At 32.2% G+C, this 22,095-nt stretch overlaps 2 protein-coding genes across 3 annotated transcripts; one reads left to right on the forward strand and one right to left on the reverse strand.

The window, feature by feature from the left end:
* Positions 1 to 9,113: 9,113 nt before the first annotated feature.
* Positions 9,114 to 11,746, forward strand: LOC108483517 (syntaxin-51-like). Of its 2 annotated transcripts, none has more exons than XM_053030271.1 (7): positions 9,114 to 9,202; positions 9,265 to 9,320; positions 9,946 to 10,161; positions 10,354 to 10,556; positions 10,651 to 10,751; positions 10,873 to 10,917; positions 11,404 to 11,746. In XM_053030271.1, the coding sequence occupies exons 3-7, from the start codon at positions 9,950 to 9,952 to the stop codon at positions 11,533 to 11,535; spliced, it is 693 nt and encodes a 230-aa protein (XP_052886231.1). In that variant the 5' UTR covers positions 9,114 to 9,202; positions 9,265 to 9,320; positions 9,946 to 9,949; the 3' UTR covers positions 11,536 to 11,746. The 2 variants fall into 2 exon arrangements, with proteins under 2 accessions (XP_052886231.1, XP_052886232.1); XM_053030272.1 differs by having other exon boundaries at positions 9,132 to 9,198; positions 9,262 to 9,320.
* Positions 11,438 to 14,708, reverse strand: LOC108483516 (cell division protein FtsZ homolog 1, chloroplastic-like). The gene is made up of 6 exons (XM_017786964.2): positions 14,168 to 14,708; positions 13,553 to 13,652; positions 13,219 to 13,448; positions 12,879 to 13,046; positions 12,412 to 12,645; positions 11,438 to 12,226 (listed from the first exon to the last, which is right to left on the reverse strand). The coding sequence occupies exons 1-6, from the start codon at positions 14,414 to 14,416 to the stop codon at positions 11,960 to 11,962; spliced, it is 1,248 nt and encodes a 415-aa protein (XP_017642453.1). The 5' UTR covers positions 14,417 to 14,708; the 3' UTR covers positions 11,438 to 11,959.
* Between the last annotated feature and the right edge of the window lie 7,387 nt (positions 14,709 to 22,095).

A 22,095-nucleotide genomic window follows, 5' to 3' on the forward strand; every position in this document is an offset into this window, starting at 1 on the left:
TACGAGCTATCCGAGTATCCTTATCAATTTTGAACTGTTCAACAGGTAATAACAAGGATGGAATGAAAATGTATATAAGTATCCGATTCAGGTACGTATGAAATGTATATGTTATTCAAGAATCAAAGGTGAGTATGTGTATAAATAATGACATGTGAATTTCATAAGAACTAATGGTAGTTAAATACAAGTGCATTAAGAACAAGTGAGTTAGATGTGAATTATGAAACTTGTGTATGTGATTTACTATGGATTCCATGGGTAAATTAGCTTATATTTATCTTATGTGTTAAGTTTATTTGTATATGGTTTACTAAGCTTTTGAAAGCTTACTTTGTGTGTGTTTCTCATTATTTTATAGATTATCGAAGCTACAATGAGCTTAGGGATCGTCAAGGATCGTCGTCACACTATCGAACGATATTTTGGTACTTTTGAAGTTGTAAATATTAATGTATGGCATGTATAGGCTAGTGATGTTATGATATGTGTTATGTGAATTTCTTGCCATGTGATATGGTATGAATATGATTGAGACTATGGAATTGGTTATGGTATAGACTATGTGATGGAAAAATGATATAATTGATATATATATATAGTTTGTGTGAATGGCCATCTTGGTATGATTTGGTAGTTGAAATGGTAAGGTTTTAATATGATTTTGAGTTTAATTAAATGTTGCTTGAGACAAATGGATTAGTATGATATTAGTTCATGAAATTAGTATGCTTTGATATGAAATTGAGTATGAAATTGATTGGTGATATTGTGGATTGAATTATGCATGTTTGAGTATGGTTTTGGTGGCTATTTGGTCATGAATTATGCTTTGGTTGATGTTTGTAGTGATAACCCTTTTTGGGTGGCATGTTGGCTTTATAAATGGCCTATTTTTGTCCATACGGGTAGAGACATGGGCGTGTGTCTCAACCGTGTGCGACACACGATTATGATACACGGCCGTGTGTCCCCAGGGGTACCCTATGATTTAAAGTCAGTATACCCTACAGTTTTGACACGGCCTAGACACACGGGGGTGTCTATTTGCCGTGTGAATCGGCACACGCCCGTGTGGCCACCCGTGTGCTCACGAAACAACATTAAAATAGCCCCAAAATTCATACATTCAGCCATGAAACACTCTCCAACCCCCGATAGTTTGAAATTATACCAAATCATACAAATTCTAAGCATAAAACAATGATATCACATCAAAAATAACAGATTTGGGAGCACTCACACACCTATAGTCGTCTTTTCATAAAGTCAAATTAGAATTCGCAAATAAAATAAAAAAGGTACGAAACCCACACCTGATTCGTGATCAACGACTTCCAGACCGACTCGGCGACTAAGAAACGAAGCCCTTTCCCAAAATCACAACACCACTGATTTCAGACAGAAAAAAAAAAAAAGAAGAAGAAAAAAAACCCCCAAAAGATAGAGAACAGGAGAACGTGAAAATAATAAAAATAAAAAAATCCGAATGGAAATAATAAACAAAAAATAATATTAATATTAATATTAATAACTTACACATAAGAGTAAACAGTTATTATTAACCATAAAGAAAATTTATTATCTAACATACAATATACAAAAATATATCACTCAACACGCAAAGACAGGGACTCGGACCTAGAACCCAGAGACTAATTACACACAACCCACCACTAAACCAGCAAGCCTATTCTGTCACTTAAGCACATAACAAAACACAATAATGCAACCTTTTCACTAGCCCTAGCCACAAAATTTAAAACTTCTACCCCAAAATCTGGGGTGTTACATCGATTTTCAGGCTACTTGCTGGTGTTTTCGTGGTCATACAGACATGTGCCTGATCATACGGTTGTGTAGATTTAGGAATTAAGGTTTTTGGGCAAATTTTGGTTCCACATGGTCGTGTGGCCGATTCAGGGATTTTTGTTGATCTTCACACGGCCATGTCCCCTGGGCACACGGACGTGTATGTTTGGGGATTAGGGTTTGAGTGATTTGGTGCCACATGGCCTGGCCACATGGTCGTGTGACTAATTTGAGAATTTAAGGATCCCATACGGGCGTGTGTCAGTGTTTGGTGGGCACACGAGTGTGTGAGACCCTCATATGGTCGTGTATGCCCTATACTATATTTTAGCATACACGACCTAGCCACACTGTCGTGTGGCTGTTTCGGGGATTTTTGTCAATATTCACACGGCCATGTCCTCTGGACACACGTACGTATGTGTTTGGGGATTAGGGTTTGAGTGATTTGGTACCACACAGTCTGGCTACACGGTTGTGTGGCTAATTTGGGAATTTAAGGATCCCAAACAGGCGTGTGTCAGTGTCTGATAAGCACACGAGCGTGTGAGATCCTCACACGGTCGTATCTACCCTGTGTTCTTTTTTAGCACATTTTGGACAGTAAGTTACACGGCCTGCTCCCACGGCCATGTCCTTGGTCCACACGGGTGTGTGCCTCAGTCACACGGTCGTGCGCCTCCCTTCACACGAGTGTGTGCCTCAGTCATACGGGCGTTTGACCTCCCACACGGCCTAAGCGTGTCTACATGGCTAGAGTACACAAGCGTGTGGTCTTAAGGCCTTTATTTTGGTTCTGTGTGTGTTTCTGATCTGAAATTGTGTCTATGTGCTTTAACCATTGGCTAAGCTTTAGTAAGGGTAGTTAAGACTCCGATATAGGCTGCTTACTTATGTTTTATTTGTAATTATTGTGTGAGATGCCTGACTCTGAACTCGGTTAAATGGATATGTGTGTGCATATCTGTTCTGTCTGACTGTTTGTTAATGTGTCACTATTCTGTGAGATTGTATGCATGCATACACTTGCATAAAGTAAAGTTTTGGGTGGGATTGCAAAAAGAAGGAAGACTGATTCTGATTTGATCTGGCAGTTCTATTGCAACTTATCCGTACAGTGATTTATCGCACTGTACTGCATGTGTGTCAGTTTTGTTGCGTAGTATTATTTGATCTGGAAGTTTAAACTACAACATGTCTGTACAACGGATTATCGCATTGTACTATACTACATATACGCCAGCTCTGTTGCGTATTAATATCTGAGTGGCTTAGTCTACGTACATGGTGTGTAGGGTTGGATTGGCCTTTCGAGGTCCTATGTGGTGTGTTTTGGTTGGATGAGCTTAATCAGCTCTTGTGGGGGTAACTGGGGGACGGAGATGTGTGTTGGCTGGTTGGGTGGGTTTTATTACTTGACTACATTTCATTCGTATCTGTTTAGGAGTTTTGATTGAAAGACTATCTTTTTGTACTTGGTTTCTTAAACAACGCTGGTGTTGAGTATTCTGGGTGTACTTGGTGTGCTCTAACTTTTACGTGTGTTGAGGTATTGGTTCTATACTGTATCTGTTTCTGCGTGTATCTGTAAGAATATTCTACTATTGACCTGTCGTCTGGAGTTCTCTTCTGTAAGTATGATGTTTTTCATTTGAACTCACACTGAGCTCATATAGCTCACCCCCTTAATGTTTTCCTTTCAGGTACCTTTCAAAATTCTGACGCTGGACTCGGTATGCGGAGGTCTCGGACAGTCACGGTTAAAAATAAAATAGCATTTCTACTTTGTTATTTGGTTTTTGAATTGTAAGGCTTTATAAAGTTATGGTACAAGTTCCGTTTTGAATTTTTATTCGTTTATTTAATTCCAGTTATATATTAAACTTAATTGTAATTTTACTGACTGAATTTTGAAAGATTAAATGTTTCGATTCGATGTGACAACTTGTTTTGTAAAATTTACCTACGATCACTTTTGTGATCAATGTAACATCCGAGATTCGATCTAAACTTCTAAGTTAGGTTTAGAGTGTTACACTCTAACATATTTATGTTATGGGTCTATTAACAATGTAATACTTATCATTTCTCTTATCATTATAGGTACCTAGAACTTTTCACCCAATAATGATATATTATATAATATTTTATAATGCTAGCAAGCACATACTGATGATGTACTTTGTCTCATTGAACTCAGGACTTAACGTTATACCAAGCATTGAGTGAGTTTCCATCACGAGTGACTTAAATAGTATGTATTTGTACCTCACCCCTAAATTTTCAAATTTCCAACAAATCTATGTTAATTTTCTATATCACATGGTGAAACTTTATATTTATTTGTCTTGAAAATTCACAAGACCAACATCCTCACCATGTTTAATTATTCATTCTTTCGTAAAAGAATGCTATCAATAATATCCTTTGTATGATTATCAATTCACAGGGATCACTTTATTGTTATCCTCATGTCTTTTCTCCAAGTAAGATGTTATAAAGAAGCCTCAAATCCCTTGATGAAACAAGACAATATATTTGCTATTTTCATAGAATCTTATCATAATGAATATAATATGACTCTCTTTTTTAAAAAAAGTATACATATAAGGGTGGTTCAGATATTTTTCGAACAAAATCATATTAGAGGACCACCAATTGTCCAATATTTTGACCATAACGTCAAGTTTATACACCCTTTATAATGGACATTATTAGGCATTTTCTATCTCAATAATTAGTCAAATTCATACCAATACGATTCAATTAGTCATAATCAAATATCTATTCATTAAATATCCCAAATTAAGATTCATCATATTCAATTTATCATTTCTTTACGATTTAGCCCATATCTCACTTTTTGTACCGAATTGTAAATAATTCAAATTACTATAAAACATACTCAAGTCCATAATTCAAGTATAAAACAATTTAAATATAATCATACCATATGAACTTACCTAGTTAAATCAGCAAACAAGTTGAAACTTTAAGGGTTTAGGGTTTAAATCAACAATTTTGTCTTTTCCTCGATTATTTTCGATTTAGTCCAATTTTCAATCCATACAATTATTCAATTTAATTTATCGGTTTCACACATCTTATAACTTCTTTACTTAGATTACGTAAAAGAATCTATTATAAAATATATTTAATTTCATATATTCAACGATTTACTATGATCAAATGATTTATTTGCATTTTCGAACTAAATTTAATTCGAAAACATAAATTCATTTTTCAGGTCATTTTCATTTTTCATTTTCATTTTCATTTTCATTTTCATTTTCATTTTGGAGAAAACTACATTCATTTCCAAATGATTCCATTTCTCCATTTTCATTTTGGAAAAAACCTATAATCATTTCCAAATGTTTCCATTTCTCCATTTTCATTTTCATTTTGGAGAAAATCATAATAATTTCCAAATGATTTCAATTTCTCCATTTTCACAATTTCTATTCATTTATGTTCATTTGATTCAACATACAATTCATTTCTGGTTTCAATGAGCTAATGGAGGGACCTATTGGACATATGCGATTAAGGCTTAAATGATTTATCATTAAGTTTTAGCTTGTTGCTTATTAATTATAAATTTATTTAGTCATGAAGTCATTCCGCTATGGTATAGTGACTGAGCTCTACCTAATGACATACTATTACGAAAGCAACTCGATCAGTGCTCGTCTAATGACCCTGTTATAAGTGTGTTACCCTTATAGGATATTCTTAATATTTTTGGAATAATATCTGTTCTCCTAATTTGATCTTATTTTACCTTACGGTAACCATTACGTCTTCTTTAATGAAAAGACAATTATTATCAAATAGTAATCAAGTTATTCATCACAAAGAAGAACGACCGTCGACCACATCTACTTTTCATCCAGCATGTAATACCAATAAGAGGATATCATTTACCTATGTCTCAGGCTCTAAGTTCCACTGATGTGAATTCTATTATATACTACAGAAGTCGTACACCCAACAAACTAACTTCCCATTCTTTATCTATTCGAACTCAGGCTTTTACTTAATCTAAGTATATGAGTCACGTATACATTGTCCATCATCCACCCAAGATTTAGATATGCCAATCTATGAACGCCACAAGTGAATAAATCCATAAACTAATTTAGGATCTATTATTAGTGGGTCTAGTCTGATGTACTGTCAATCCAGTCAGTCACATCTATGCCTCTATCTTCTAGGAGTCATCCACTTCGATGCCTAAGACAAAACATCTCCCTAATTGGACTTGATAGACAACATATTAGTCTTTCAATTGGTTTACTCATTTTCGATTAGACTAAGGACATAATTAGGTTCGTCTACTAATATAAGATGTATTTTCGTATTACAATCCAACCATATAATATCGCTTAGTATTAGTTTAAACATTAGACAACCAGTGAGCAACATTTGCTTCTATTTTGCTTTGTGTACAAAAATCACATGAGGACATTATACAAAGTATTAACGTAATTCATGAATAATTTTAGTAATAAACTTGTTCAAAAAAATTACAAGCGTACATTAACGAAAATACAACACTTAGGGCACCAGATCCAACATCTGGTCAATCACATCTATATCTTTATCTTCTGGGAGTCATCTGCTCTGATGCCCAAGATAAAGCATCTCCCCAATTGAACTTGATAGACGACAAATTAGTCTTTTAATCAGTTTGCTCATTTTCGATTAGACTAAGGATATCTTTAGGTTCATCTACTAATATAAGCTATCTTTCTGTATTACGATCTAATCACATAATACCGTTTAGTATTAGTTAAACATTAGACAACCAATGAACTAATATTTGCTTTCATTTTTCTTTGCATGCAAAAACCATTGAGGATAATATACAAAGGATATTAATATAATTCATGAATAATTTTATTAACTAATATGTTCAAAAAAATACAAGTGTACATAGACGAAAATACTACACTTAAGACATTAGATCCAACACATACATAGTCCATCATCCACTCAAGATTAAGATATGTCACACTATGAATGTCACAAGTGAATAAATCCATAAACGGATCTAAGATCTATTCTACTTGAGTCCTGTCCAATGTACTGTAAATCCAATCAGTCACATCTATGTCTCTATCTTCTAGGAGTCATCCGCTCTGATGCTTAAGACAAAACATCTCTCCAGTTGGACTTAATAGATGGCATATTAGTCTTTCAATCAATTTTCTCATTCCGATTAGACTAAGGACATGTTTAGGTTCATCTACTGATACACGTTGTCTTTCCATAGTACAATCCGACCACGTAATACCACTTAGTATTAGTTAAACGTTAGATAACTAGTGAGTTCATATTTGTTTCCATTTTGGTTTGCAAGCAAAAACATTAAGGAAATGTACAAAGGGTATTAATGTAATTAACAGATATTATTATTAAGCCTATTTGCTCAAAAAATACAAGTGAACATAGACGAAAATACTACACTTATGACACCAGATCCAACATTCGCTTCTTGATCATTTGCCTTGTTTAGGGGGTAGGTGTCTCAGACCACATATTGTTGCAACTAGCCTTTTCAGATATCATCCTTTATGGCATCTTTAATTTGGACACATCGGTCTGTAGTATGATCCTCGACATTGTAAAAATGACAATGAAAGGGTGACCCATCTCGGTGAGGGTTAAAAGGCATAGCTAGAGGGTTTGTTAAGATCCCTTAGTACTCATCTAGTCAAATATGAAAGCTGGGAAACAATTAAGTTAATGGAATGTGTGATGGCAATTATACGAGACGCGTTCTCACTAGTACTAGTTAAGGTGATTCCCTCTCACGAGTCCTGTGTGATGAGAAGGGCCTATAGTATTAACCATGTGACTAACCCTTTATGTGGAGGGTTATACTGTTGGAACCACCCGTCACTTATCAGAGAGGGCGCGAGTGTAACATACCAAGAACTCCCTTGGTCGTAAACAATATGTAGTGTATTCTTAGTGAAATAAGGTATAAGAGTAATAAAAGCGAAGGTTGTTGGATACCAAAGGAAGTTGGACCAAGAAGTATGACATGACATATTAATTTAAGGTAGAGACTAAATCGTAAAAATGTGAAAACCATGGTATACATGATAAAGAATATTCATAGATATAAGAAGTATACATGATATAAAATCTACTTCTAACAACTATTAGACATCAAATTTATTTTTGGTCTTGATGAACATCCACTTAATGGTAAAATATTTATAACAAATATATTAAAATTTAATATAATATATATGTATATATCATTTTTAAAAGTGACTAATTTTAAACAATGTTTAATGTTGTATAAAAAATAAATTTAAACAGTTTATGATTTTAAACTTTATTTTTATATATTTATTAGTCTTGTAACATTATTTTTTACAAAAATTGATAGACATAATTTTAATAAATAATATTTTTATAAAATTTAAAATATCTTTATTCATATTTAGAATATAAAGTATTTTTAATAATGTTACATAAGGTAGAACATTTTATTACGAAACTTAAAATTCCATCCTAATTAAGGAAACAAATAAACACGTATAAAACATGTTTAAAAGAATTATTAACTTTAATGAGTTTTAATTTAAAATAAACATTTAAAATTTTTTTATAACGTTAAGTTTAAATATATTTCATAAATATATATTTCAAATTGTTAATAATGTAGTTTCTTATTACTTTATTTGTCAATTATTATGTTTAAATCTCTTTAACGTATTGTATCTATAACCAGTGAAAATTTAAAAAAAAAAAGAGAGTACAAAATGACATAAGATGCACCGATAAAAAAACCTAGTTAAAAATTTCAGCTAACGACAATTTTCTTTATTTTTATTATATTATTAAATTCACATTTAAAAATAAAAATAAAATAGATTTGATAATTACAAATTTAAAAATAAATATAAATTAAATTATAATTATTAGTTAAAAATTGTATTAATTTTAAAATAGAGTTATTAGTTGAACAGAAGAATAGAACTCTAAATATAAAATATAAAAAAATTTGCGATAATTATAACTATAATAATTATTAATTATTAATTAAAATTGATATATAAAATAAATCGTACTAATTTTATTTAAGTAAAATAAAGTTATTACTAAATAGAATTCTAAATATATTAATTATCACTTATAATTAATATTAAATTTAATTATGTTAATTAAAAATATAATATTTAAAAAAATGATTGAATATTATAAGATAAATGTGGGATAAAAAAATTAATTTTAATAATATAATTTAAGAAAACTACGTGGCGTTTCAAACATTGGTATTGCACTTGTCGCTTAGCTCTAACAGTATTTTCATTCACAATTCCGCAATTCAAACAAATCCATATTTCAATTAAAAAAAAAAAAAAAACAGGTAATTTCAGTTTTTTCTAATACCTTTTATCTATCCGATCTTTAAAACTTCATCCTTTCCAGGTTTCCGTTTTCTTTGGGTTTGATCAAGAGCTCATTCAATTTTACTTTTCCTCGTTGTAAGTAACATCTGAATTTTGTCTTTTAGTCGAATTTTGCGCTTTTTTATACGGGTTTTTGTTTAATTTCGGGAAAGGTGGGAATTTATTGATGGATTTTTTTTTTATATTAAGCTTCATTTTTAGCTTTATTTATACGTTGAGCTGAGCTCTTATTATTTTCTTTTTTCATTCTGATGTTTAATCACGGGCTTTTAAGAAGAATAGGTTTTTCTTATAACTCAGCTCAATTTAGCATCAGTTAAAGGAATAAGGGATTTAGTTGATGATTGTAAATAAAGCTTCTGATACAAGATGGACAATTGGGTTTCTTTATTGCTTAGATTTTGGGAATTTCTTGATATCATTCTTTTTTTCATTGTAAGTTCATATCCAGTTGTAATTCTTCAAACGAAGTCAACAGATGGAGAAGATAACAGGAAAGGTTTTTTTTTTTTTTTCCCTCTTCAGAATTAACCTCAGTGAACTTTGCAAGCTTAATGTAGGATTAATTAGTTCTTATCTCTTCTTCTTTCATTGTTTTCATGGTGTTCAAGTGTGTTAATTTTATGCTTTTTTTGCATGATATTAAGTCCTGGTTTTTGGTTACTTAGATTAGCTCTTGACTTGATTGTTTTTGTTTAAGGTCAATGGCATCTTCAGACACGTGGATAAAAGAATATAATGAAGCAGCGAGAATTGCTGATGATATCAATGGCATGATATCTGAAAGGATTTCCTTGCCTGCATCGGGACCAGAAACTCAGCGTCATGCATCCGCTATAAGAAGGAAGATTACGATTTTAGGGACCAGACTTGATGGATTGCAGTCCCTTTTGTCTAGACCTACTGGGAAACCCTTGTAAGTCAACTTAATTCTTAATAGAGGTGCATATATGAGTGAACCGGTGTTGGATTGGTATTTTGATCATATGTTTACCGGTATATTTATAATATATGATACTTCTACGTCCACTTGCAAATTGGAATATGTTTCATGCTGACAATAAACTGACTTAAGACTACGTGTTAATGCTTTATATTTTGGTTACAGAACAGAGAAGGAGATGAATCGCCGCAAAGACATGGTTGCAAATTTGAGATCTAAAGCAAATCAGATGGCTTCTGCATTCAACATGTCAAACTTTGCCAACAGAGAGAGCTTGCTGGGGCCAGAAACTAAGCAAGATGCCATGAGTAGAACAGTTGGTTTGGATAATTCTGGTCTTGTTGGTCTTCAGCGACAAATAATGAAAGGCAAGTTGTTTTTGTTTCATTTTCAAGTGGAATGATGCTAGCTTGTAAATTTGCTCAAGTTTCCTCTGTTTTATGAGGGTGTGTTTTCAAGCAGAGCAAGATGAGGGTCTTGAGAAGTTGGAAGAGACAGTAATGAGTGCAAAGCATATTGCATTGGCGGTCAATGAAGAACTTGATCTACACACCAGACTCATTGTATGTTTTTTATTTTCTGGTTCTGCTATCTTTTTGCCTCTAAATTCTTTAAAATAAATTCTTAGCGAAGATCAATTCATTCTCTGTAAATTTGACATTAGCTTGTGCTCCCTCTGTGCAGGATGACCTGGACCAACATGTGGATGTTACTGATTCTCGCCTCCGGGTAAATGCTTGCTATTAATTAACATTTTAAATATATAGGCAAATATCCTCCCTTTTTTTCGTATGAAACATTTCCAGTGATTGCTGTTATATTGGAAATATATTCACCCATTCAACCATTCTTGCAAATAGCAGTCATTTAAGCAGTATTTACAACAGTCTTTGGTGTTATATTGGAATCTATCTGGTTGGGAGGATTCTTTGGCTACTCCAAGATTAAGCAAAATAAAAGCATTTGGGAACTGCTGATAATGTTGCAGTTTCCTTTACCTTGATATTGCCTTTGACCATTTGATTGATTTGTGGTGTGTGCAAAGATGAATTATTTGAAATATTACATGTTAAAAGGAATGCACGAAATCCTAAATGGTTAAACTTTAAACTGTTTAACACTTGCCATCATTAGTTTGTTACCAAAATAAGTTGTACTATCATGATGGATTCTGAGAAATATGTTTTTCATGGTTCATGTATTTTTGTAAATCAGAGAGTGCAGAAAAACCTGGCAATTTTGAACAAGCGCGCCAAGGGCAGTTGTTCCTGTATGTGCATGCTTTTGGCTGTTGTCGGAATCGTGATTCTGGTTGTGGCCATATACCTAGTTGTTAAATATTTGTAATACCACCAACAGCAAACACAATTTGTCGGGTGTGGAATTGCTTTTCAATTTTCATTTATTACTTCAATATGTTTGAGACTTTTTTACTTGCCCTTACCCTCTTTTCTTCATATCTTTTTGTTTTTTATGTGTGCGTGTGCAAATACTGAGATGTTCAAAACAACTTTATAAATTTGCAAGTAATTGAAGTCTTATCAGCACCCTTTAATTATGCATTACATCTTATGTTGTTCGAATTTGAGTGATAATAGTCGCTTACACAGCTTCTTAGCTAGAAGCTTTTAAGTCTTCATGCTAATTTACCATTCAACCATGGAAACACCATCTATTTCGGCACACAATCATGAAACAAAATGACTTTAATACTTATAAGCTTCAAGATCTTCAACACAAAAAAGTAGGAAGAAATAAGAAATCAAAGAAATTAGAAGAATAGCCTTCTTGGAGATGATCTAGAGGGGACAGCTGAAGGCGATGGTGATTCGAGAGGCAAGGGAATCCCCTTGCTTTCTTGTCCCATTGTAGCTTTGTCAATCTGTTTTGCAGCTTTGGGGTCTGTCAATAATGTCTTCTGAAATGACTGTGAGAAGCCTGTAGCAATAATAGTCACATGGATCTCGCCGTTGTAGCGGTCATCCACAACAGCACCAAATATGATGTTAGCAGAAGGATCAGCCAAGCTTGTCACGACCTGCAAATATACAGAATGTTATACAGATTAAAACATAGAATTCTCCTGATTATATCTACCAACTATAAAGCCTCAAAAATTGGAAGAATATGAGCTTGAATGTTTTTCATTTTCCATTAAGATAATAACATAGTTTGCAATTAAATACGCAAACAAGAAACCAGTGGCTCCTAATGCTAAACTACCTGTGAAACTCGATTAACTTCCTGCAGGGTTATGTCTTTTCCTCCAGTAATATTATATACCACCCCAGTAGCCGACTGAATTGATGACCCTATTAGAGGAGCCAAAGTTGCTTGTTCTGCTGCTTCCACGGCGCGGTTTTTGCTAGAGGAAACTCCTACACCAAGCATTGCGGTTCCAGAATCTTTCATTACTGCTTTAACATCTGCAAAATCCACATTCACCAATCCAGGTATCTGAAAAAAGAAACAATTTTCAATGTGACAAAGCTCAAAACCACAAAATACTAGACAATCATTAAACCGGTTTCACATGGTTTGAGCAGTTATGGCCTAAATGACAACAGTTCACTCATCATAACATATATTCAATAGTTATTGCATAACAAAATCTTGGTTAACTAGAATGGTTATATGACCTAAATACGTCCACTACAAAAATATGCTTGGCATGTGACAAAACCACATACCGTAATTATATCCGAAATTCCTTGTACTCCTTGACGCAGAACATCATCGGCAAGAAGAAAAGCATCCTGCAAAGGTGTCTGCTCATCAGCAATATCAAGCAGACGGTCATTGGGAATCACTATGAGAGTATCAACATTCTTTTGCAGCTTTTCAATAGCCTCTAGTGCCTGCAAATATAGAGATATAAGACGATTAAAATAGTTGAAAATTCAGTGGCATATCTACTTATTTGTCGTGGTTTTATTGCATAACCCTATGGTTCTGTACTACAGTGGAATCTCAAGCTAAAATATTTCCCACTATATGGAGCGTTAAAATGGAGGGGTTGAACGCACATGCCTGCATGGTTCTTTTACGCCCTTCAAAGCTGAAGGGATAGCTTACGACACCGACAGTCAAATAACCAGCCTCTTTTGCTATCTGGGCAACAACTGGAGCAGCACCTGAACCAGTGCCTCCACCCATACCAGCGGTTATAAAGACAAGATCCGAGCCCTTAAGAGCATTTGCGATGGCATCTGCAGATTCCTCTGCAGCTTGTTCTCCCAAAAGAGGATTCCCACCAGTGCCTACATTTCAGTCAATTGATTCACATCATTAACAAATGTAAAGTCCAGAACACAGCCATATATGAAGTCACAATTCTTTTTCTTGATAAGTAAAAGTGGCTTACCTAGTCCCCGGGTCAAAAGCTCGCCAATCTGAAGTGGGTTCTCTGCAGAAGACTGTAATAGCGCTTGAGAATCTGTGTTTACGGCATAGAAATCTACACCCTAATTTCAAAACACAGCAGCAATAACTTCAGTAATAGCCGCCACGAATGTGTAACAATGCGGCTACCATAACTCATTTACTACCAAAGTCACATAAATCGTTTTCTCCCTTACCTCCATCTACCTAGTCTACACTAAAATCTGAAGCAAAGAAGACAAAGAGAGCCAAATTTTAACTGCCAAAATGGCTCTGAATTTATGCAAATGATAAGTTGAATTTGGCTTAAGGACACAACATAATTGAGAGAGCATTTCCAAGATTTCAAAGCAACGATAAGAACCCATTAAATGAAATTGCAAGCTAATAACTAATATAAAAATCACTTCAAAAACACATTCAGGTTACAAAGTCCAAAAATTGAGGGGAAAAGACACTAGTAATTCTCCAATTCTTCGAATTTAAAGTTAAAACCGCTTCAAAAACCAACATTGTTTTAAAAGTACAAAACCCACAGAAATTCACAATTTTTTCAAATTTTAAGCAAAACCTAGAATGAGATAAGCTGAAAACTAACCTGTAAACTGCTACCAATCATTCGATTAACAGCATTGTTACCACCTCCACCAACACCAACCACCTTTATCTTAGCAGTTTCCATTGAAGCAAAAGAACAGCTTATTCTTCCAAAGCGGTGATACGTACAAAAAGAGCTTCTTTTCAAAGGCTTTTTCGAAGAAAAACATAGCTTTGAAGATAGCGAAGAAGAAGAAGAAGAAGTTGGGGATATAAAATCCTTCGCGTTTGTTACTTGAAGTGTAGCCATTTTGTCAAGCTTGCAAACAAGTTTCTATACTCTAAAACTATATGTTGGGGTTTCGTTGGAGATAGAGAGAAAGGGTTGTAGAGAGATTTCAGAAACATTCCACCTGCATTTATGGAAGAAAAAAAACGAAAGGGAGATTGTTTTGACAGACTAGATTAGATGCGACATTTTTACCAATCCTTCGGGTTTCAGCCGGCACTTGCAAATTGGGCGTTTGGGTCAATTTTAAAGGTTTTGAGTAATTTCAACACCATAAATTTAGGTTGGGTTTGGTTTGAATTGCTTCGGGTTTCAACCCTTTCAAATTTAAGCTATAGCTTTTGGTTTATTTGGAAAATTATTTTTAAAAAAGTTGATATATTTTAATGTTTGAATTATTTTATGTAAAATAATTTTTATTGTTTAATAGAAATTTTAAAATTAAATTTCAAAATTTGTTTTAGTCGACAAAGTAAAATTTAAGTTAAATTTTGTTTTGTTATAAAATAAAGAGAAATGAAGAGAATAAAGAATAAAAAAATATGAAAGTAATAGAGAATATACTTTATTGATCAAAGGGATGATTACAATGTTTAATTAGAGTCTCTATTTATAGAAATATAAAAGAAGTAGAGATTTAATTCTAATAACTATTAGAATTTAAAGTACACCTATCTTAATCATGATGGACATCCACTTAATAAGATATTTATAACACTCCCCATTAGATGTCCATTGGTAGATAATGTGACTCGTTAAAACCTTATTAGAAAAAATCCAGTGGGATAAAAACCTAATGAAGGAAAAAAAAAGTACACAATTTATAATACGCATAATTTGCTTATTTACTCCCACTCATGAAAACATCACATATTTTCTCATATTATACGTATTCAATTTTGAATACTAGTTTTTCAAATGACTATTTGAATGTATTGCTAAACAATTATATTAACATTCGTTTGAAAATCATGAATGAGGGAAAATTTTGGGGAAATATATTTTGATCTCTTCAGGAGTTTCAACAATAATCATAACAAACTTTAATCATAATTGTTCTATAAAAATAAAAATAGGTATTTTGGATCATTTTATAATCCTCTTTCAACTACTATTGTAATATTCTAAATTAGGGCTTAATCGGAATAGTGGTTTCGTGACCACAAATCCGAGATAGAAATAATTATTTTACAATGATTTTGATGTTTATGATATGATTGCATGATTGTGTGAAAATTTCGTGATGAAATTCTATGCCTAAAGTGCTTAAATTGAAAGTAGGGACTAAATCGAATAAGTTGCAAAACTTGCATTCTAGAAGTTTTTAGTATGAAATTGTTTTGGAATATTAATGAGGAGGTCTTAAATAGAAATTTTTCCAATTTTAAGTTCATGGACAAAATTAGGACATGGAAGGAATTTTTGGAAAGTTTAGTAGTAAGGGTATTTTGGTCATTTAGTTATTAAAATGAATTAAAAACAAAATTAAAAGCCAATTTTGTCCATCTTCTTCATTAGGCCGAAATTTCAAGGGTTCTCCATAGCTAGGGTTTGTTTCAAGCTTCCAAGCTCCATAGTAAGTGATTCCAAGCCCGCTTTTAATGATTTTTACGTTTTGAGATCCCTTAACTCGATAAAGCTTATGTTAGCAATAATTTAACCTAGGGTTTATATTTGGAAAAATACCCATAGGTGAAATTTGTGTATTTTGATGTTTTATGATAGAATATAAAGTTTTAAATTATGTTAGACAACTTGTACTACTCGATTTTAAGCAAAAAGCAGTAAAAGGGCTTAATCGGTAAAAATACCTAATAGTCACAAGTACATGTTAGAGTGAGAATTTGATGTTGCCATAGAAGAGAAAAGTGATCAGCATGTTGTAAAACATAAGAATAAGGAATAAAGTTTAATCCGAGCCTAGGGGCAAAATGTAAATATGCAAAAGTTTAGGGGTAAAATTGTAATTTTGCCAAAATTTGAGTTAAGGATTAATTTGATAATGTGAGTATTAAATAAGCTAAATGTGTTATTTTAGATCAAGAAAGACGTGGAATCGACCTCAATCGAGGAAAAGAAAAGATTGTGGACTAAATTGCAAAATCTTTGTATTTTGGTACCAAGGTAAGTTCATGTGTAAATAATGTAGCATAATTGTTATTTTTAAGTTATTGATATTAATTATGTGTTATGCTAAATTTTATTATGAAATGTATGCTTTGTGGTTAATTTCAAATAATATGTAAATTATGTGAACTACTTGTTAAATATAATTGTTACCGAGTATTGATTTCGGCATTCTACGGAAGACGGCAAGGATAAGTGTTCGAGGAAAAGCCCGTTTGAACCTTAGGAATAGATTAGGATACAAGTGACATGTCACTAGGATGGTTGAGCATCCGAACTCGTTGAGTTGAGTCCGAGTTCACTTATGGATGCGAATGTCCGAACTCGTTGAGTTGAGTCCGAGTTCACTTATGGATGCGAACGCCCGAGCTCGTTGAGTTGAGTCCGAGTTCGCTTATGGGCGGGTTACATGATTGCTTGATTGAATATGTGGCACTTATGTGCAAGTTATCCATGTATCCAATTATATTCGATGTGTTCAACGGTAAAGTTCTACTCAAATGGAGGAAAATTTGAGATGTAAAGAGACGTATTGGTAAGTGATATGAAATGGATATTTTGGACAGGTATGTATTTAACCCTCGGGTTGAGTATTGATACAACCACGATAAGGTAATAAGATGATGAAGAATGATTAAAAATGTGATATGTGTTTTAGTGATGTATGCTAATGTTGACTGGTATAACTGCTTGTTATGTTACTTATTATTTGCATATGAACTTACTAAGCATTTATGCTTACTCCTCCTTCTTACTCATTGTAGTTTTGGACAAGCCAGCTCAGAGTCGGGATAGGTCGAAGGCTCGACCACACTATCCGAAGATTTTTGGTAAATGGCTTGTAAATTTAAGTATGGCATGTATAGCAATATACCCATTTTGTGTAAATGATCTTATGGTATGGTTGTGAAATGGTTGAGGAAATGCTTGATAATGATAAATTATGAAAATGGTTAGTTTAGATTATGCTTGATGTTAAGGAAAACTATTAAGATACTTAGTGCATAAAAACTCATAAAAAGGATGAAATTTACCATAAACAGAATACCGCAGCAATACTAACGTGAGTTTGAAAATTTACTAAAAATCATAGAAATTGAATTTGGTGGTGAAATACATATCAAATTGAAGCTTATTATGTCTAGTTTCACATGAAATAAATGAAACAAGTAAAGGAAGTATATGTTAGAAGATATTTTAATTTTAGTGAAACAGAGTCATAGCAGTTTCTGAATCCCCTGTTCCTACTTTAGAAATTCACCATAAATTGTAAAGATATAATTAGGTGGTGTATTTTATATCCTCAGAATCCTTATTTAGTCTAGTTTTAGTATAAACAAACCTCATAGTCATATGAATTTTTACAGAGAGAAATGTGGTTCGTAGTAAACAGAGGTCAGACCAGTCGAGTCTTGAAACAGGGGTAACTTTAACTAATAAACTGTACTAATTGGCCCAACCAAAATTCTAGAAAAAATTAGTAGATATTTTTATGAGTCTAGATTCAGGAAAATTTACGGATCTTAATTTCGAGTTTTGTAACTCGAGATATGATTTTCTTGTGACTGTGACGCAAGTAGCTTAAAAGCTGTGAATGTAGAAACAAATAATTCAAAGTTCTAAAATGTTAAACTAAGCTTAGTAACACCTCATACTCGACTCCGGCGACGGTCTCGGGTGTGGGGGCGTTACAACTATTTACTAAGTCAAAATTACCACATATGTTCAATTATTTCAATTCATATAAATAAATAATTTCTTGAGAATTTCAATATGCTTTTAGCATTCTAGATCCTTTAAGGATTTTAACATAAACTTTTTTATATAGTGATTTATAAAGGTTGTAACAACAACCATTAGACGCAAGTTAAATCTTTTATGAATTGTCAAAATAATATGTCTAAAGGTTATTGCATCCACCAAAAAAGAATATTATATCTTTTCATAATTCATACCCGTACTTAGCAAAAAACTTCATATTTTTATTCCGCTTTTACAAAACTACTTCACTTGCACCCTCACTAACTTTATACTTTTAGATATTTGGACTACTGGTCTAAAAACTCCACAAATTTAATTGTACTTGAGTTGCGTCTTTCTATTTTGATCAATTTATTTCATTTCTATATTTCTCAATAGATTTATTCAAGATCCTCTTTTTATTCCATTATTTCAATAATAATATTGCATGCAAAATCATTGTCGACCACTTTTATTATTTGGTTCCACATTTTCTCGAATTGACATAAGTTATTGAGATCTTTTATTTTCATTATTTTCATTTTCACTTTTAGGAACCTGAATCTCTTCTTGAGTTTTATAATTAGCTATGTCATGGGTCTCTTCAGGAACCCCTGCCTCTACTATATGACCATCTTGAAAGTTTGCTCCTTTTTTTTTTACGAGGATTTTTATCTTTGGAACCTACCAGTCTTCCACACTTCAGGCATTGATTACTTTCTTTTGCACTAACAGTTTGCCCTATTCGGACATCAATTCATATTTGAGCATTTTTAGCTGGTATGTGAGATTTAATGAATCTGGCAGTTAATTTGTAAAATGAATTATTTGTTGAACTTTTAGTTCACATTGCTTTGTATGAGGATCTTAGACATTAATAATTCATTTCAAATACTTTATTAATCCAACTTTTTATTCTCTCCTCCTAATGTTAGGAAAACTGACAACTCATGTCACAACCAAATATCGAATTAATAGCTCAAAAATATTATAAGGAGACTCATATAAATATAGATTCCCAATCTCTTATGATGAACCATCTTTGTGCATTGTGGTGAAGCAGTTGGAACATATACCGCACATTCAAAAATTGTAAGATTGGAAATATTTGGCTCTTGACCAAAAATCAATTATAATGGGGAGTATTTATAATTATTGCCTTGATGAGTACAACATGTAAATCAGTACAATCTCATGCTGGAATAGAAAGTTTTGTTCTCATAAGTAATGATTTAGCTATTAGTTGGAGGCATTTGATAGATAATTCAGTTAAATCATTTTGTGTGTGAACATGAGCTACAGGATATTCAACTTTTATCCCAATTGACATATAATAATTATTAAAATCTTGGGACATAAACTCACCAACATAAGCAAGATGAATTGCATAATATGAAATTAATCATTCAAACAAGCAATCTCGCAAACGACAGGTTGCGAGTTGATAACGCATGTGATTATTTTGTAGATGCATCTACCAAAATCATATAATGTCAAAATCATCTGCATGGTGGATGAATGGGCACATATTCATTTAAGAAATTCAAAACATTAAATCTCAACTTTAACTAGTGAGTTTGTAATTATCAATTATTATTGAGAACAAGCAACACATGAGAATTCCTTAAATTAAAGAGACTTATGGTTCTTTAATAAATGTTTATATGAATTCTCAATTAATTTTCGCATCATATATAATCCAGGATGGACTAACTGGTCACGCCAAATAGTAAATGTATTTGTATAAGTAAACTTCTAGTTTACTTAATCATGTTTTCAATTGTACTAATAATGTAAATATAAATTTTTACAATTAATAATTTTATCGTCATTCTTTTATTTTGTATTAACATATAAGCAATATTATGACATTTATTTCGGATATATCTAAATCAATGTGAAGTCTATAATGCCACTAAGCTAATAAATATAATTTCTAAATAATTATATGCAATATTCGCTTTTAGAATAGCAAATTTTGTTCTTTTAGATATTAATATATTAGCTCTTCGGAGCTTTCAACTAATTTTATACTATCAAATATTGAAATAATATTTATTTGTTTTAGCACCAAATAAGATAAATATTTTCTATCTATAATTATAGAATTCATTACTACATTTTCATATCCTTCCTCAAAGAATATTAATGAAACAAAATATTTGGTCATATGTCACATATGTGCTCAATAATCTTTCATGTCACATTGATAACATAAGTTATCTTTACCCTTTGAAGAGTTATTTTGAGAACTCTCATTGTTCTCTTATTTATTATTATGTTCCCACTTTTAGTGGTCCATGATTATATCTTTAATTTTCTTTATGTTTGCGTTCATTTCGGGGAATGCAATAGATTTACTAGGACGAACTTATAAACGTCCTAATAGATTCTTTATTTCATAATCACCATTACAAGCATGCGTGGATTTTAGATCAAAATCTATCTGTTCATCTTGTCATGATTAGTCTCCAATTATAATAAACATGATATAATAAATAAAATATAGTAAAATATACCTAAAGATCTTTAACATCATCAACATTACCTTGACTATTATCACAAGCACAAATCTATACTTTACCCATGCTTGTACAATTATAAATCAAAGATCGGGAATAAGAACCATAATCCATTCTGAGATTGAATCTTTCAACATCTTGAAGATGAAGTTGTAAAGGTGAAAATGAATGTGATTTGTGGGACAACTTAGAAAGATTTTGAAAAAAAATAGAGAATCATTGTGATGATAACGTGTTATAAGATAAAGAGAGATAGAGAGAATAAAGAACAAGGAAAATATGAAAGCAATAGAGAATGTACTTTATTGATCAAATGGATAATTACAATGCTTCATCAGAGTCTCTATTTATAGACATAAGAAGTATAAAAGAAGTAGAGATTTAATTCTAATAACTATTAGAATTTAAAGTACACCAAAACTTTATCTTGATCATGATGGACATTCACTTAATAAGATATTCATAACAGTTATTAGTTTTGTAGTTTGTAAAAGTTATGGATTTAGCTTATATACTTTTATTTAATCAACTATACTTTGTACTTTTCGAATTGGTAAATTTTAGTTTATTTACTTTTTAAAATTTGAAATTTTATTCCTGGCTTAATCAGCAGCAATTAATTTCATTTGATTAAATTCAATTATTAGTATTGTCTTATGTGTACTCAGACTTGCCCATGGGCCGGGTCGAGTGGTCCGCTCAAAAAGTGAGAGGATTTGGGTAAAAATATAGGCCCAAAAAATGGGTTTAGGCAAAAAAATAAGATCTATTTAGAAAATGAGTCAAGCCTCGAGTAAGCCTTTTTTCACTTGGTCTAGCTCAAATATGCAACAAAAAAATTGTTGTGTTTTTTGTTATAGGTTTCTTGCTCTCTTTTTTTTCATTATTGTTTTATTGATATTTTCTTATTTTTTCACTATTTTGCTATCATTTCAATATTATGTTACCTATGTTTTATTGTTATTGTATAACTTTTATTTTATTATTAATTTTGTTACTATTTTAGAGGCATTTACTTGTTAAGTTGCACCTATCTTAGTATTATTTAAATATACAATTATTTTTTAATTTTATTTTTAATTTGGTGGGAAACATTTATTTTAATATTTTTAGTATTTTTGATGTATTATATTTTTTTTAAAAATAATACGAAGGGGTCAAGCCGCGCTTGGACAAAATTTTTGGCCCTTTTTCAGGCCAGATTGGGCTCGGGCCTAGCAAACGAGTCTAAAATTTTGGTTGGGCCTAGCCCGACCCATGGACACCTCTATGTGTACTGTTGTAGGTTTAGTCCATTTTCTCCAATTCGAT

The sequence above is a fragment of the Gossypium arboreum genome, chromosome 1 (assembly GCF_025698485.1).
Source record: "Gossypium arboreum isolate Shixiya-1 chromosome 1, ASM2569848v2, whole genome shotgun sequence".
Lineage (NCBI taxonomy): Eukaryota > Viridiplantae > Streptophyta > Magnoliopsida > Malvales > Malvaceae > Gossypium > Gossypium arboreum.